This window comes from Drosophila takahashii, chromosome 3L (genome assembly GCF_030179915.1).
Source record: "Drosophila takahashii strain IR98-3 E-12201 chromosome 3L, DtakHiC1v2, whole genome shotgun sequence".
Classification (NCBI taxonomy): Eukaryota; Metazoa; Arthropoda; class Insecta; order Diptera; family Drosophilidae; genus Drosophila; species Drosophila takahashii.
The window spans coordinates 9,767,359-9,781,575 of NC_091680.1; the positions used below are offsets into that span (position 1 = coordinate 9,767,359).

At 40.8% G+C, this 14,217-nt stretch overlaps 4 protein-coding genes across 6 annotated transcripts in view; 3 read left to right on the forward strand and 1 right to left on the reverse strand.

Moving 5' to 3' along the window:
- Lasp (LIM and SH3 domain protein Lasp) overlaps nt 1-5,073 on the forward strand; it is a 30,567-nt gene extending 25,494 nt beyond the window's left edge. The window contains exons 3-7 of one of the 3 annotated variants that reach the window (XM_017144331.3): nt 662-794; nt 2,276-2,411; nt 3,318-4,445; nt 4,594-4,835; nt 4,894-5,073. In XM_017144331.3, the coding sequence (XP_016999820.2) occupies nt 662-794; nt 2,276-2,411; nt 3,318-4,445; nt 4,594-4,835; nt 4,894-5,073 (1,819 nt within the window). The remainder of the gene's footprint in view (nt 1-661; nt 795-2,275; nt 2,412-3,317; nt 4,446-4,593; nt 4,836-4,893) is intronic. The other 2 variants (XM_017144332.3, XM_070215380.1) reach the window with 2 other exon arrangements.
- A 6-nt stretch (nt 5,074-5,079) lies between these two features.
- LOC108059202 (uncharacterized) lies at nt 5,080-6,749 on the forward strand. The gene has a single exon (XM_017144338.3). It carries the CDS (start codon nt 5,080-5,082, stop codon nt 5,437-5,439), a length of 360 nt encoding a protein of 119 aa, XP_016999827.2. The 3' UTR covers nt 5,440-6,749.
- Nucleotides 6,750-6,809: 60 nt separating this feature from the next.
- Nucleotides 6,810-9,952, reverse strand: LOC108059199 (coiled-coil domain-containing protein 13). The gene is made up of 3 exons (XM_017144335.3): nt 8,416-9,952; nt 7,310-7,683; nt 6,810-7,139 (listed from the first exon to the last, which is right to left on the reverse strand). Exons 1-3 carry the CDS (start codon nt 9,799-9,801, stop codon nt 6,932-6,934), a joined length of 1,968 nt encoding a protein of 655 aa, XP_016999824.2. The 5' UTR covers nt 9,802-9,952; the 3' UTR covers nt 6,810-6,931.
- Nucleotides 9,953-10,365: 413 nt separating this feature from the next.
- Nucleotides 10,366-12,299, forward strand: zetaCOP (COPI coat complex subunit zeta). The gene is made up of 4 exons (XM_017144237.3): nt 10,366-10,515; nt 10,573-10,940; nt 11,394-11,484; nt 12,119-12,299. Exons 1-4 carry the CDS (start codon nt 10,498-10,500, stop codon nt 12,164-12,166), a joined length of 525 nt encoding a protein of 174 aa, XP_016999726.1. The 5' UTR covers nt 10,366-10,497; the 3' UTR covers nt 12,167-12,299.
- Nucleotides 12,300-14,217: the final 1,918 nt, after the last annotated feature.

The following is a 14,217-nucleotide window of genomic DNA, read 5'->3' on the forward strand; positions in this document are numbered from 1 at the left end:
AACTAATTCAAACAATTTAGATTTTATTTGAGCTTTAACCTTATCTGCATCTTAAGTGGTTTTGTGGTCTTTTGTTTTAATTTTCTAGCCAAACCAAAAATTGGTCGAAAACTCTAACGGCGAATTAAAAATAAACTAGCAAACTTTTAACCAAGACCTTTGATAAATTGCACTCAGCCACAGACAAATCTCAGTGCTCAGTGCATTCCCGTTATTCGCCAGCGGGCAAATGAAGAAAACCCAAATCAAACCACAAAAATACACGTAGTTTCTGCTGTTCGGGGCTGTGTTTTAATTGATAAAAGCGCAGCGTTGAGCGGGGGCGAGGTCAGAGGTTTTCACACGAAGCCAACATGAAATCAGAGATGGATATGCTGTTATATATATATATATATATCGCCTGGAGCATCAGAATCAGCATCTCTCATCTCATTCCACCCACTCGAGCGGAATTTCCGTGAATCCAAGTTGGCCAGCTGGTGTGGAGAATTTTCAGCTAGCGCTCCGATTTGCCACCGGCGGACTGCGAGTATGATGATGAACTTTATCTGCGGCATGCCACAGAATGAGCGACTGCATTTGCAGTTTGTGACTAGCGTTAACTCCCCTAACTCTGCTGATCTATAACCCCTTGTCTTTTTGTTTTTCCCCCGTTTTGCAGACACATCCCGAAGGCCAAGGCAACGGCCATTGCCGATACGCCCGAACTGAAGCGCATCGCGGAGAACACGAAAATCCAGTCGAACGTTAAATACCATGCGGACTTTGAGAAGGCCAAAGGCAAATTTACACAGGTCAGTCAGTGGAAGAGTTGAGAGTTGAGGGTAAATATGCACAGGAAGCAAAGTAATCGAATATTACAAGAGGAGTCGTATAAATTATTCAATTAATTGTACATTCGATAATATTGATGAGTGCGAAATCAAGTATTTTTATTTAAACATTGACCGATAGCAAAGAGTAAGGGGCTGTCCATATATTACGTAATCACCTAGGGGGGGGGAGGGGGTCATTGAAATGATTATGTTTGATTACATGGGGAGGGGGGGTCTTGTACAATGATTACGTAATCATTTTATATTAATTTTTTTATTTAAAGAATTTATTTAAAAACTTTTTTCCTTTAATTATATCTACAAACCAGGGACCAAAAATAAGTGTTATTGTAAATTTTTCATACAAAAAAATCACGCATTGTAGTTTACAAATCCGTAATGATTTTTATTTTTTGATTTTTATAATAAAACTCAAAAAATAACTGTTATTTTTTGATTTTTATGAATAACAGTTATTCCCTTGACATTTTTGAAAAAATGAAATAATTAAAAAAAACATGATTCCCGTGTTTTATATAACTTACTAAAAATTTGTTAAAAAAGGCAACCGTGCATATTTTATACCTATATTTTTTTTAAATTTATTTTACCCACAAAATCGCCATAAATCAAGTTTGAGTTTTATTTTTGATCACGACGAATAACTGTTATTTGCCAACTTTTATTATAAAAAATCAAAAAATAACAGTTATTCCTTGAGTTTTACTTTACAAATCAGAAAATAACTGTTAAAGTGTGATTTTTAAAATAAAACTTTTAACAGTTACGGTCCCTGCTACAAACTTAAATAGGAAAGCAGAGAAAAAATTTTTGTAGTGGCTGTGCGGCGAAAAAAAGAATGTTTAGTGGTTCAATCACACGAAGGACGCGAAGACCTGGAATGGCTTGACGAAGAGTATGTTGGGGATAATATCAGCGTAGACGAACCGAATGTGTCATACCAAACTTCATTTATAAACAATATTAAAGATTGGGTTGCATCTCCGTTTGAATCCACAGATTAAAACAAACAAAATTTTATTCTGGGGATTACGTAATCATTGGGGGGGGGGGGGGGGTTGTTTATTGAATGATTACGTTTGATCACCAGGGGGGGGAGGGGGTCAAAAATCACCAAAAACGTGATTACGTAATATATGGACAGCCCCTAACTATAGAATAGCTCTTATGTACTTTATTTATAGTTTAAAGTTTCTTTTTAAATGTAAAAATTTTAAAAAATTAATTTATGTAAATGTGATTTTTATCGATATTGTCGATTCGATATTATCGATACGATATTATCGAAATTATCAATTTTTAAGCTCTAATGAGGATTTTATAGAAAAGTCTGTATAGTAAAGCCTCATGTTTTGTGTGAAGTTTTTCTTCCTTTGCTATAATAGATAGTGCTCCCCCATCTGAATTATGCCCTCACTAATTGGTTATGTATCCGACAGGTGGCCGATGACCCGGAAACGCTGCGGATCAAACAGAACACGAAGCACATATCGAATGTGGCATATCATGGCGATCTGGAGAAGAAGGCGGCCATGGAGAAGCAGCGAGGATCCGCCGAGGTTTCCGACAGCAGCAGTGAGTAGCCGCCTTGCCTCCGACTTCTGTCTATATCTATCTCAATTTCCATCTCTGTGAACCCCGCTCTATGACTATGTACCCATATAATTTCCTCCTCATACTCACTGGTATCAAAGCTTCATTGTTTGTGACCGCTCGTTCGCTTAATAATGGTTAGTTGGTGGTGGGTCGGGTTTACTGTTTAAATTAATTTATTCGATTTTCAATTGACTTAATGTGTTCATGATAGTCTATTGACGTCATTCATTCATGCATGCATTCAAATGGCTTTAAAAAAATACAAAGCCTTTAACAGTGGACTTGTTTAAAGTGTTTATTCAATTGATTTTGTATTAGGAATAAATTAAATTTATGGAAATAAAATATATTTAAATGTGTTGGCAAAGTTGTCAGTAAATTAAATGGTTTTCCAGTAACCTAAGGTGAAATCCATTTTTAATCTTAACCCCCATTCTTCTACTTTAATTTTCCCTTTACTTCCACTGTATTTTTCTACTCTGTAAATATGGATGTCTGTATTTGCATCCCTGCACTATTTATCTATATTGTATCTATTTCCATCATTTCCGTAACATCTGTCACATACTGTAATTAATATTGATTATAATTCCGTTTTTTATGGTTTGTTTTCTTTACTTTTATTTTTTGTTGCGGACCTTGTTTATCATTTGTTGGCACATATCCCCCACATCATCAACAACTGCAACAATAAAATCAACAACATAATTTGTGTGCTTTCTGAACTACCGTTAACCTAACGATAAACACAACACGAACCAAACACTACACACACATCCACACTAACAACAACAACAACTACTGTGGACAATGTTGTAACTAATTAAATGTCACCTACAACAAAAATCGAAAAAAAATCGATAAAAATCGAATAAATCGATAAAGATGAATCGGAATATTTCTCTGAGCAATTGGCAGCTGAACAATTCTCGCAATATGCACCCACAGCCTCACCCATACCGCCAGCAGTGACAACACTACACCAGCAACATCAGCAGCAGCAGCAGTTGCAACAGCATCAGCAACAACAGCACTACCAGCAACATCAGCAGCAACTGCAACAACAACAACACCAACACTATCTGCAACAGCAGCAACAGACCCTGCCACCGCCACCCATACAACATCAGCAATACAACACAGCGGCCATAACGCCCACATACCAACAACTCCAACAGCAACACCAGCAACAACAACAGCAACAACAGCAGCAACAGCGAGCACAGCAGCAACTGCACGATCCCTATGCACACTACCAGCAACCGCAGGCGCTGCGCCAGCAGCAACAGCAGCAGCTGCTGCAACAGCAAGCCATTAAACAAGCCTCACATCTGTATCCCACAGCATCACCCCAGCAGCAGCAACAGCAACAGATGCCGCCACCTCAGACGTCGGCGAATCCGCAACAGCAGGCGCTGAATAGCTACAATGAGATGCGCTCGGCCATACTCCAGAATTCCCATCATCCCAGCGGCAATTCCGTGGATCAGTACGACCAGCCACAGCAACAGCAGCAGCACAGCAGCAACCCCACGATGGTGGCTGCCCCACAGCAGCAGCAATCGCATCACAGCCTGCTGAACAACAATCCCAGCAACGGCGGCATTTCGCACAGCAACCACAGCAGCATCAACAATAATGGACACGGCTCCCAAAGCCAAATGTTGCCGCCACAAATGAGACGCTCGGCGGCCAGTGTTGCCGGCTATGATAACAACAGCAAGCAACAGGTGGCAGCAGGAGGAGCAGGAGGAGGAGCACCCGCCGGACCAGGAGTTGCCCCCAATCACCTGCAGCAGTTGTACGCTTCGCCCAATTATGCCGCTGTGACACCTTCGGAGAACTCGATAAACGTTAAGCAGCACGCAAGCAATGGCCATGTGGCAAATCAAAGCAATATCGGCAAGATAGCGGACTACGATCCGCTGACGGATGGACCGAGGGTGGTGCCCAATGCGGGCAGGTCCAGCACCACTTTGGTCTACAGCTCCGAGCCGCGGGGCATGCAAGGTGGTAAGTTATTGAATGGGCCCAGGCTAGCTGGTAGTTCGAGGTAGTGCGCTCAGCTCGGTGTCACACACATTCATCTTGTCCTTGTCCCCAGCTAGAAAATATTTAAAAGCAAATAATCTAATTGAGATTTATATTCCAACTACAACAGGCAACAGTGTGTACCCCAAGCGGATTGGTTCCGTTTCCGATATCGATCCGGCTAATGGCATCTACGGATCGCTGAGCGCCGCCGAGCAGGCTCAGCAGCAGCAGAAGCACCAGCAGTACTACCAACAGGTGCAGATGATGCAGCAGCAGGAGCATCCGCCGCAACAGCAGCAGCAGCAGATGCGCCAGCAGCCCTCCTACTCCTCCCTGCAGGAAAAACAGTCGCGACAGAGCGCTGCATTGGTGAGTAGTAAATGTTTACAGGGAAATAAATCTATCTAATAATAATTATTCTTAATAGCGCGTCTATCGGGCCATCTACGATTACGAGGCGCAGGACGTCGACGAAGTGAGCTTCCGCGAGGGCGACGTCATCTTCGAGGTGGAGTCCATCGATTCCGGCTGGATGACCGGACGCGTGGAGCGCACCGGCAAGACCGGCATGCTGCCCGCCAACTATGTGGAGCAGGCGGTTATATAATAGGGAATGTTCTACTACTGCTGCTGTCGCCAGCAGTTTGTGGTGATCCTCGTCTGCCTGCTCTACATCCTGCTCGTGCTCGCCTTCTTTGTCAATGTCTTTATCGCGGATCGCAACATGCACGCGAATCTGATGATGAGGAACGGCCGGCACGGTCTTCATGGCGGGGGAGTCGCTCCGCCGGCAGGCATGCATCCGGGTCACCACAATCCGTACGACATGCATGGCTACAACCACTACAGCAACTACCATCCGCAAGTGGATCCCAAGCAGCAGCAGGAGTTGGCCAAGAAGACGCCGCAGCAGCAGGCCGAGCAGGACATTTACTACTATTTCAATCACGTATTCAGGCGGCGACGGCGATGATTTAAATCTTTAGTGCATTAACTTATATACAACCACTACATACATAGATACATATATATATAAATACTATATATAGCAAAGCAGCGGATTATGTAAAAAGGGAAATAATTAATTTTAAAATTAATAGTAATTCAACCAAGAACCAACAATCCGATATCCAACTTACTAAATAAAAGCAAAAGCCACAGCAGAGTTGCGAGAAATCAACAAGAGCGTCGAATGTGTTTCAGCTATGAATCGGCCGATATATCGCATATATCTGCTGCGATTCCAATACGAAATTGAGCGACCAAGCTAACCCAGCCAAGTTTGCATTTATCTACAGCCCCTAAACGAATCAAATTTATACGGATATTTATTGAGGAATATACAAGACGTTAATCAGCTAATCGTGCGCTATAGCTAACCAATCATATACAATTACGGATATCTATAGGCAACTCTTCTAGCTAAAATGCTTCAGCATACAAAGTAATAGATAGCCAAATCCCAAGGCAAACGTATTCTAATTTAATTAGAAGTTCTCAATACTACTTACGGGCCAATAGCTAACCCAGATTTCCCCCTCCAAGTTTTCTTAGGCTTTTTGAAAGCTTTTCGCATTAGCCTATCCAGATGCGTATCTTAATCGATCGATTCTGGTTCTTTATCCCTACAATTTTGTCAATTTATCTGTGTAAAAGAGGAGAGCAAACATTGTATTGTTCTTGTTTTTCGGGGGAAATTCATGTTTTTAATATATATATTTTTGTTAAGAGAATAATAATTATATTGTTTGTTTCTAGTGTTAAATTGAAGAGGATGGCAAGGAGATATTGTTTCGTTTCACAAAAGAAATCCTTGAAAGTGCCTTTAATTTGCTAAAACGTGTTTTTTAGATAATACCAATTTACTAGGCTTATCACAATAATGCATTAAAGAATCAATAAAATTAAATATATACTGTAACTTATACATCTTCATAACGTACGCAAGCAATGGAGAACGAATTTTGAACGCAAGTAATGAAACAATTTACAAAGGCAACTAAAAATAATTTAATATGTGATTGGAGGAACGTTTTTCTATGGCAAGTCAAGCTATATAATGTATTATTAACTTAACTTACACCACACTCACACATACATAGCTATAAACAGCAATTAATAACGATTATATAGGCATAATGCAATTTGAAATGCTTCGAGTGGAAAGAATCACCTAACAAATACATGAATTAATCTAATCTTATCCTGAAATAGAAGCAGCGCCAAAGGCTTCGTTTTGTGAACGTGTTACAAATAAAATAAAAAAAATTTATGAAAATTTAAGTCGTTTTTTTGCTCTTACAATTTATTTGTTTTAGGAAGTAATGCTTAATTGCAATGCCATTAAAATTAGATAATGGTTTCGCTTTTAATAATAGACATTGTCATTATTTTTTGTCGAGTTATTCGCATTGGAAAGAACATACAAATTAATTAAAATAAAAAGCTCATGTTAACCATCCATATTAGTGAATGGAAATCTCGCTGGTGGTCTGTTCAGCACTTTTGCTGCAGAGTGTGCCTCCTTCGCGAGCACCGAGAATGGTGTCCAGGATTATGGTCTTGGAGTTGTTGATGGTCTCCTCAAAGAACTTGGCATCGGCGTGCTTCTCCTCGGTAATATACTCGAGCTTCTCTGTGAGCATGGTGATCTTCTCCTTGGCCAGTTCCAGACTGCAATAAAAAAAGATTTGTGAAATTAAAGAGATATAAATAAATTAATAATAGTGGTTATAAGATTGGTTATTAAATTGAAGACTTTTTTATATATTTAAATTAAATATCAAGTATTAAAGCATAAATACTAATGCAAAAGCATAGTCGTATATCTTTGATAAACTTACTTATTCTTAAGATCCTCTATTCTGGGCTCCGTCTGTCCTGCCGAATTCAGTGTTGCGGTGGATTGGAACTGGGACTGATTCTCGAAGCAGAAGGAGCCAATCGATCCGTTAAGAGAAGTGCGACTCAGCGAACTGGCGTAGTCGGCCATTCGCTGGGTGCGCTTCTTCTTGTCGGACTGCACATCGAGCTCCTTCTCCAGGTCCCTGATCTTCACCTCCAACCGGCTGATACGAGCCTTTAGCTTTCCGATCTGTTCCTGGGCGGCCTCGTTCTTGGTCCGCTCCGTCTCCAGGCGTTCTCCCAGTGTCTTGGTCAGCAGCATGAGCTGGTTCTTCTCCACCTCGAGGGCATCCAGGATGCCCACAAATTCTTCCTAGAAGGATGATTCAATTTAATTTTATTTTCTCTTAAGATTTAATTGTTATAAAATTATATTGTTATTGAAATATTTTGAATTTCTATCTCACATGATGTTTTTATAAGTAATATATAAAACTTTCAAATCATAAAATATCAATTTGTTTTTTAACGAATTAAAGAAATATAAAAAAAAATCCATTATATCATAAAAAGGTTTTATATTTTTATGTAACACCTATAGCATTTACCTTTCGAAACTCGCGACACGACTTTAATATCACCAAAAATGTTGTAATAAAATGTTTTTGGTCTCTTAAGATTTAATTGTTTTAAAATTATATTGTTACCAGGGACCGTAAATAACAGTTATTTGAGATTTTTATTTTAAAAAGACTACTGTGATATTTTGTTTTAAACGTATAAAATAAAGTTCTTTTTACTCTTGTCCACAAAGCATATGCATGTCAACAAATCTGGAAAGCAAATTAACTGTTTTTTTTTTCATGTCTATAAAGTGCATAAAAACCAGTTTAATTGTTAATAAAAACTTGGACAAATCTTAGTAGGCCTTTTAAAATAAAAATCACAAATAACTATTATTTACGGTCCCTGATTGTTACTGAAATAATTTGAATTCTTATCTCACATGATGTTTTTATAAGTAATATAGAAAACTTGCAAATCATCAGAAATATAAAAAAAATCCCTTAAAATATAAAAAGTGTATATATTATTAAGTAATTACCTTTCGAAACTCGCGACACGAGAAGAGGAATCCCCCAGAGAGGGCGCGCAGGTCCATCTCCAACTTCTTGATCATCTCCTGCAGACTGGCCATGGCCACATCCTTCTGCTTGACCACCGTCTGTAGCTCCAGGTGCATGCCGCTCAGCTCCTCCATTTGGCGCCGCGAGAGATCGCGCTCCTCGGTCACCCGGATCATTTCGCCGCGCATCTCGTCCAGACGGCTCTCGTACTGAATCCTTTGGCGGTTCAGCCGGTCATTCATGGTATTGATATTGACGCCGTTGAAGTCGGTCTGCTCCTCCAGTTCATTGGAACGCATCTTGTACTTGGTCAGGTCCTCGTTGAGGGTCTTGTTTCTCACCTTCAGAGCGAGCACCTTGCCGCGCTGCTCCTCCAGCTGATTTTGCAGGCTGAGGATCTCCTTCTCCAGCGATTCCACCTTGGCTCGGTGGAGAATCTCACTCTTTCGCACGCCCGGAGTGAAGCGATCAAAGGTGGCTGTTCCGCCGGCATCGCCTCCTCCCAATCTCTCGGAGCTGGCGTGATGGGATCGGCCGTTTCCCGTGACCAAATCCAGATGGGAGCCCAAGGGAACTGGGGCATATTCCACGCGATCGGCCACTCTGTCCTCGTAGGAATCCAGCCGAGCCTTGAGTTCCTGCACTTTTTGGGTGAGAGTGATGATCTGCTGGGCACGACCACGCCAATTGGCCTGATTGAGATTATTGGCCAGGATATTGATGTTGACGCTTTCGCCAATCTCGTGCTGCAGGCACTTTTGGGCCAGCTTCAGTTGGGTCTGCAGCTCGGTTCCCTTATTCCTGCTCTCGAACAGCTTCTGCTGCATGCTATTGATCCTGGCCTGCAGCTCCTCCGCGGAGCAGCCTTTCTTCAGCAGCTCCTGGTTCTGCTGAAGCTTCTCCTCGTGGCAGCGAAGATCCCTTTCCAGCTTCTCGATATGTGCATCCTTTTTGGCCAGCCTACTCTTCGCCTGCTCCAGCTCGGCTCGCATCTGTCGGTTCTTCTTGCTCAACTCCAGGATCTTGGTGCTGGCTATCGAGGAATTGGAGCGCAGCTCATCAATGGGCACCGAGTTGAGGACGTCGTTCAGGGAATCCACAGATTTCTTCAAGTCGAAAATCTCCTGATTCTTCTCTTGGATGGCCTGGGCCAGTGAGTGTTTCTCCTGCTCGCATTCGGACAGCTTCCGGCGCCACTTTTTGCCCTCCGGCTTGGGTGGCCTCTGTTTTCCCGCCGCCACATGGGCGGCGGCCATGGCTTCATGGTCATGGCGACGGCGTGAGGAGCGATCCAACTTGCAGCCCAGTCGCTCGTCGTCCGGAATGGCCAGATACTCATCCGGCAGCGTGTCCATGGCTCGCATAAAAATATACACAATCGAATTGAACAATTTCGTTGGCTGCTGCTGAGCGCAAATAATTTGTAGGTGTGTCTGTTGGTGTTACGAAATATTCACAATTTTGGTTGGCGACAGTAGTTCCTAGGTTCTAGAAATTTGTCCCTCTTTTTGAAACATTCAAAGCAAAGGCAAATGATTGGATGATTTACTGTAGGTATTCCAGGTTTTATCATTCAATTTCGGCTTAATTCATAAGTTAGGGAATATTTAAATTCAAACATTGTTGGCGCTACTTAGCAAAGTTCTGAACCATGGTCTAAATCATCAGTGAAATCTTTCACCTTTTGTAACTGTGCGTTAATATCAATTTAAATATTGGCTGGCTATTTTTAACTATTTGAATATATTTTGTATTTGAAATAAAATTATTTTAAAACCAACAAAGAAAGAAACAAGATTAAAATTATAAACACAGTTTGATTAAATGATTAACGATAAATTTTAATGATTTTTAGTTATACCCATTGTCCAGAAACTAACTAAATAAATATATTTATAAATTTAGTTTTTAGTCCGCCTTTAATTTAATTTAGCTATTTTTAGCTTGCCTTTGGCTATTTTTCTCGGCCCAGAAGTTGGCAGCACTGGCACTTTGGTATATTTTAGCGGTCGGGGTGCGGTCCCACTAAAGTGACGTGTAAGACACGAAAACAAGGAAAGATGGACGGATTTATGATGGTAAATTGCAAAATACACAAACTACTGGCCTAAATTCACACCCACCATGTGCCGCAGGACATCATCAAGGGCATGTGCATCATGGACAACGACGGCAACCGCATCCTGGCCAAGTACTACGACAAAAACATTCTGTCCACGTTGAAGGAGCAGAAGGCCTTCGAAAAGAATCTGTTCAACAAGACGCACCGCTCCAACACGGAGATCATAATGCTGGACGGGCTCACCTGCGTCTACAAGAGCAACGTGGACCTCTTCTTCTACGTGATGGGCAACGCCTACGAGAACGAGCTCATCCTGCTCTCGGTGCTCAACTGCCTGTACGACTCCATCAGCCTGATCCTCAAGAAGAACGTGGAGAAGCGCCTGGTGCTGGAGAACCTGGAGATCATCATGCTGGCCTTCGATGAGATCTGCGACGGAGGGTGGGTATATACATAGAATATATGTATGGACAGTGATGGAAGGTATCAGGCTAGAATGCTGGGAGCTACTTTAGTATAGCTTTTTAGGTTAAGAAATCATTAAATTTTTAGATTTTCTACTATTTTTGCATTACGAATAGCTAAAACCAATTATATTCAGTTCGGTTTAAGCAAGTCTCAGTCAATACAAATAGTAAAACCCATCTAAGGTCCTAAAATTGGATAGTATGTGTATAATAGTAATGAATTAGAATTTTTATCATTAGATGTTTTTTAAGTAATGTTGGTAGTGACTTCCAGTAGGTGTAAGTTTTCCTGAGAATAACATAGTCCTTTAAAATATGTTTTATTTAAAACGCATCTCAGGCCAAAGAAATCACACCTTTCCCATCACTCTACATACTTTTTTAATCCTTACATATTTTATATATTTAATCCGTAATCTCTCAACAGCATAATCCTGGATGCCGATCCATCGTCCATCGTGAAACGTGTCGATCTGCGCAACGATGACATTCCCATTGCCGAACAGACCGTTGCCCAGGTAACTAACACCCTAAATGGTCTATTTTGGTAGCCTTACTACTTAGTAGCTCTCCTAAGTGTTGATTATCTAATGGTAGGCGTTCGTACTTTAATTTGGTCTCGTTTTGTTTCGTACTTTGATTACCAACAGTCCTATATTTCCGCATTTAGTGTTATCCCCAATATGATCAAAATTTATTATAACTAAAGAGAGCGCTTCTAAGTTTATTTTAGATATCTGAATTAATGTATTTATTTTTTTAACTTTCAGTAAAAGTTGAATTCTTATAAATCTAACAGTTTATTTAATATTAAAATTAACATTTTTAGATGTTTTTTTTTCCCCCTCGAAATATTATAAAACTAGTTAATTCGTATGAATTAAATGAGCTCTATGTGTTTTTAAGTTAAAAGTAGACACCTTAAAGATCTACTTATAGAATAGCATATGTTCCTTGTACATGTTTTTCACTTAGTTGCGATTACTTTTCCCCATTTGCCCCTTTCATTGTACTCTCTGAATGATCAAATAAATATGGTTAAAATGTTCTGGAACTTTACGCTCATTTTGATTTGGTTCATTAGCTAATTGATCGAAATATCTGCCGAGTATCTGTATCTATATTCGTGTGTGCTATCTATCTATCTTTTAGGTTCTGCAGTCGGCGCGTGAACAGCTCAAATGGTCCATTCTGAAGTGATGTGATGAGGGGTGGCGGAAGCGAGGAAGCCACTTCCGCGCCGTGTTGTCGCAATACATTCGATTCTTCTTTTACCCCCAACTGTTTTCGCCTAGTTGTAAAGCATATTATAATACATACATTTAACTAGAGAGCCCTGCATGTTTTTATTGGTCAACTAACAACTTGTTGTGTCATAGTGTAGCTCTAAGCACCGATTAACGATTGAGTTATCAGGGTCTTGAGCCCCTATAAATCACTTGTACGTGGTATGTAATCGAAATCTCAGATAAGGGGAACCCCCTGAATAAACAAGCAAGTCATCGATATGGACCGGATTTGCGTTAATCCAAAAAAGCCTTGGAGATGTAGTTGTATTAAAGAGTATTTAAACTTTCGTTGCTGTCTGAATTATTCTATCGCGCGGTACACGCTTATCTCAGTACTCGATACACTTGAGTTCAACCATTCTTTATTTGCTTAATCGAGCAACTTTCGCATGCAGCTATAAAATGTCAGAACGCCGATCGGTCAGTATTACAATGAGATAATGCATTTACTACATATGTCGCAAAATTGAAATGCAATCCCTGCGCATATGCATATGAAGTAAATCGAACCACCTACTTCGAGATACGGGGCCAAAGTGTGTCGTAAACACGTGCCCAAACAGTGTACAACCTGAAGTGGGAGCTAAAATTGGGGGGGTATATTGGGAGTGGCTGTTAGGCTGCTAGGGCCTCTTCACGAGGCGGTGCCAATTATTTAGCGATTAAGCACCGCTAATCTCAACATCTTTATAATAGGGGGCACATAAAGAAATTCTATTTCCAGAAGAGGTCCAAGACGTTGTTCAACAGCTTTGTTTTCTTGTGCCAAACTCGATGTAAGGGCATTGGCACTCAAAAGCTATATTGGTGTTTGATTTATGGCCATTACAACCTAATTGCACAGCTCTTACCACTTGCAGACGCTATTAAAAGCTTTAGTTATGAACTGATATTCTACGTTTCAGCTAAAAAAAGGGAGTTAATTGAAGGTTGTTCGATTGGGGGACTTACATTTCATCTTCAAAAGACCTTGTTTCATAACTGCTGTTAATATCTCCCCAAAAATAAAAACCAGATAACCGTGATTCACTTGTTTTCGCCCAGCCTTTGATCGCATGGCTATCATTCAACTTCAACCCGCTGCTCGTACATCATCCGCACCACCCATGAACCACAGACGTGCTCCACTCCCACAACCTCCCAACCATCGTTCTTTAATCAAATGGTTGTCAACATTGCAGCCAAAACAAAAACAATCGCAAAATTAAGCGCCTCGCGTTTATCTGCCTTCTGTGTTGTCGAATTAGACAAATAACACCGAAGTGGGGAGTCAGCTGAGGGGGAGTTAAGTACATATCTATCAGCTATATGAGCGGTGATATCAGGACCGCACTTGATGGATTGCCCGGGGATCACGTTTGGGTTTTCGTCGAAGACGACGCAAGGTCCCCGGAATTAGCTGCTTACGCGGTTGCATGATGTCAGGGGCTTGTCGATGTGCAGATAGGATCATATAAGCTCTCAAAGTCCTGATATAGAAACATATAATCTTCAGTTTATTATTTTATAGGTGTTGGCTTTAATAAATAGATTTAGAACTAAGAAATCCTAGAGATCTTGAGGTAGGTGATGCAATATTTTATAAGTATTTTAAAAATAATCATGTGGTAAGCCCTAAAAAGAGTTAAAAGTTAAAGTACAGTTAGGTCGTTAGCTCCCCATTAATTTATACCCAATATCGGGTTCTCAAGCATGCTCCTGCATTATCAGCAGAGATTATTTCGGTTAGGAAAGAGGTTCCACATGATTAGCGCCATGGGTACCGAAAATGGGTTCCAATCGGATCAAGATTTACGATCACGATCGCCGGCGCACCAACAGATTTATATAATGAGAACGGGCTGGTTTATTTCAGAGAGGACTATTTGGCATTCAGTCGGGCTAGTCATTCGATTTGTGCGCTTGATTTCGAATTCTTGTCTACAGAAACGGAAATCCACTACATCTAGAGAGGCGAAATCA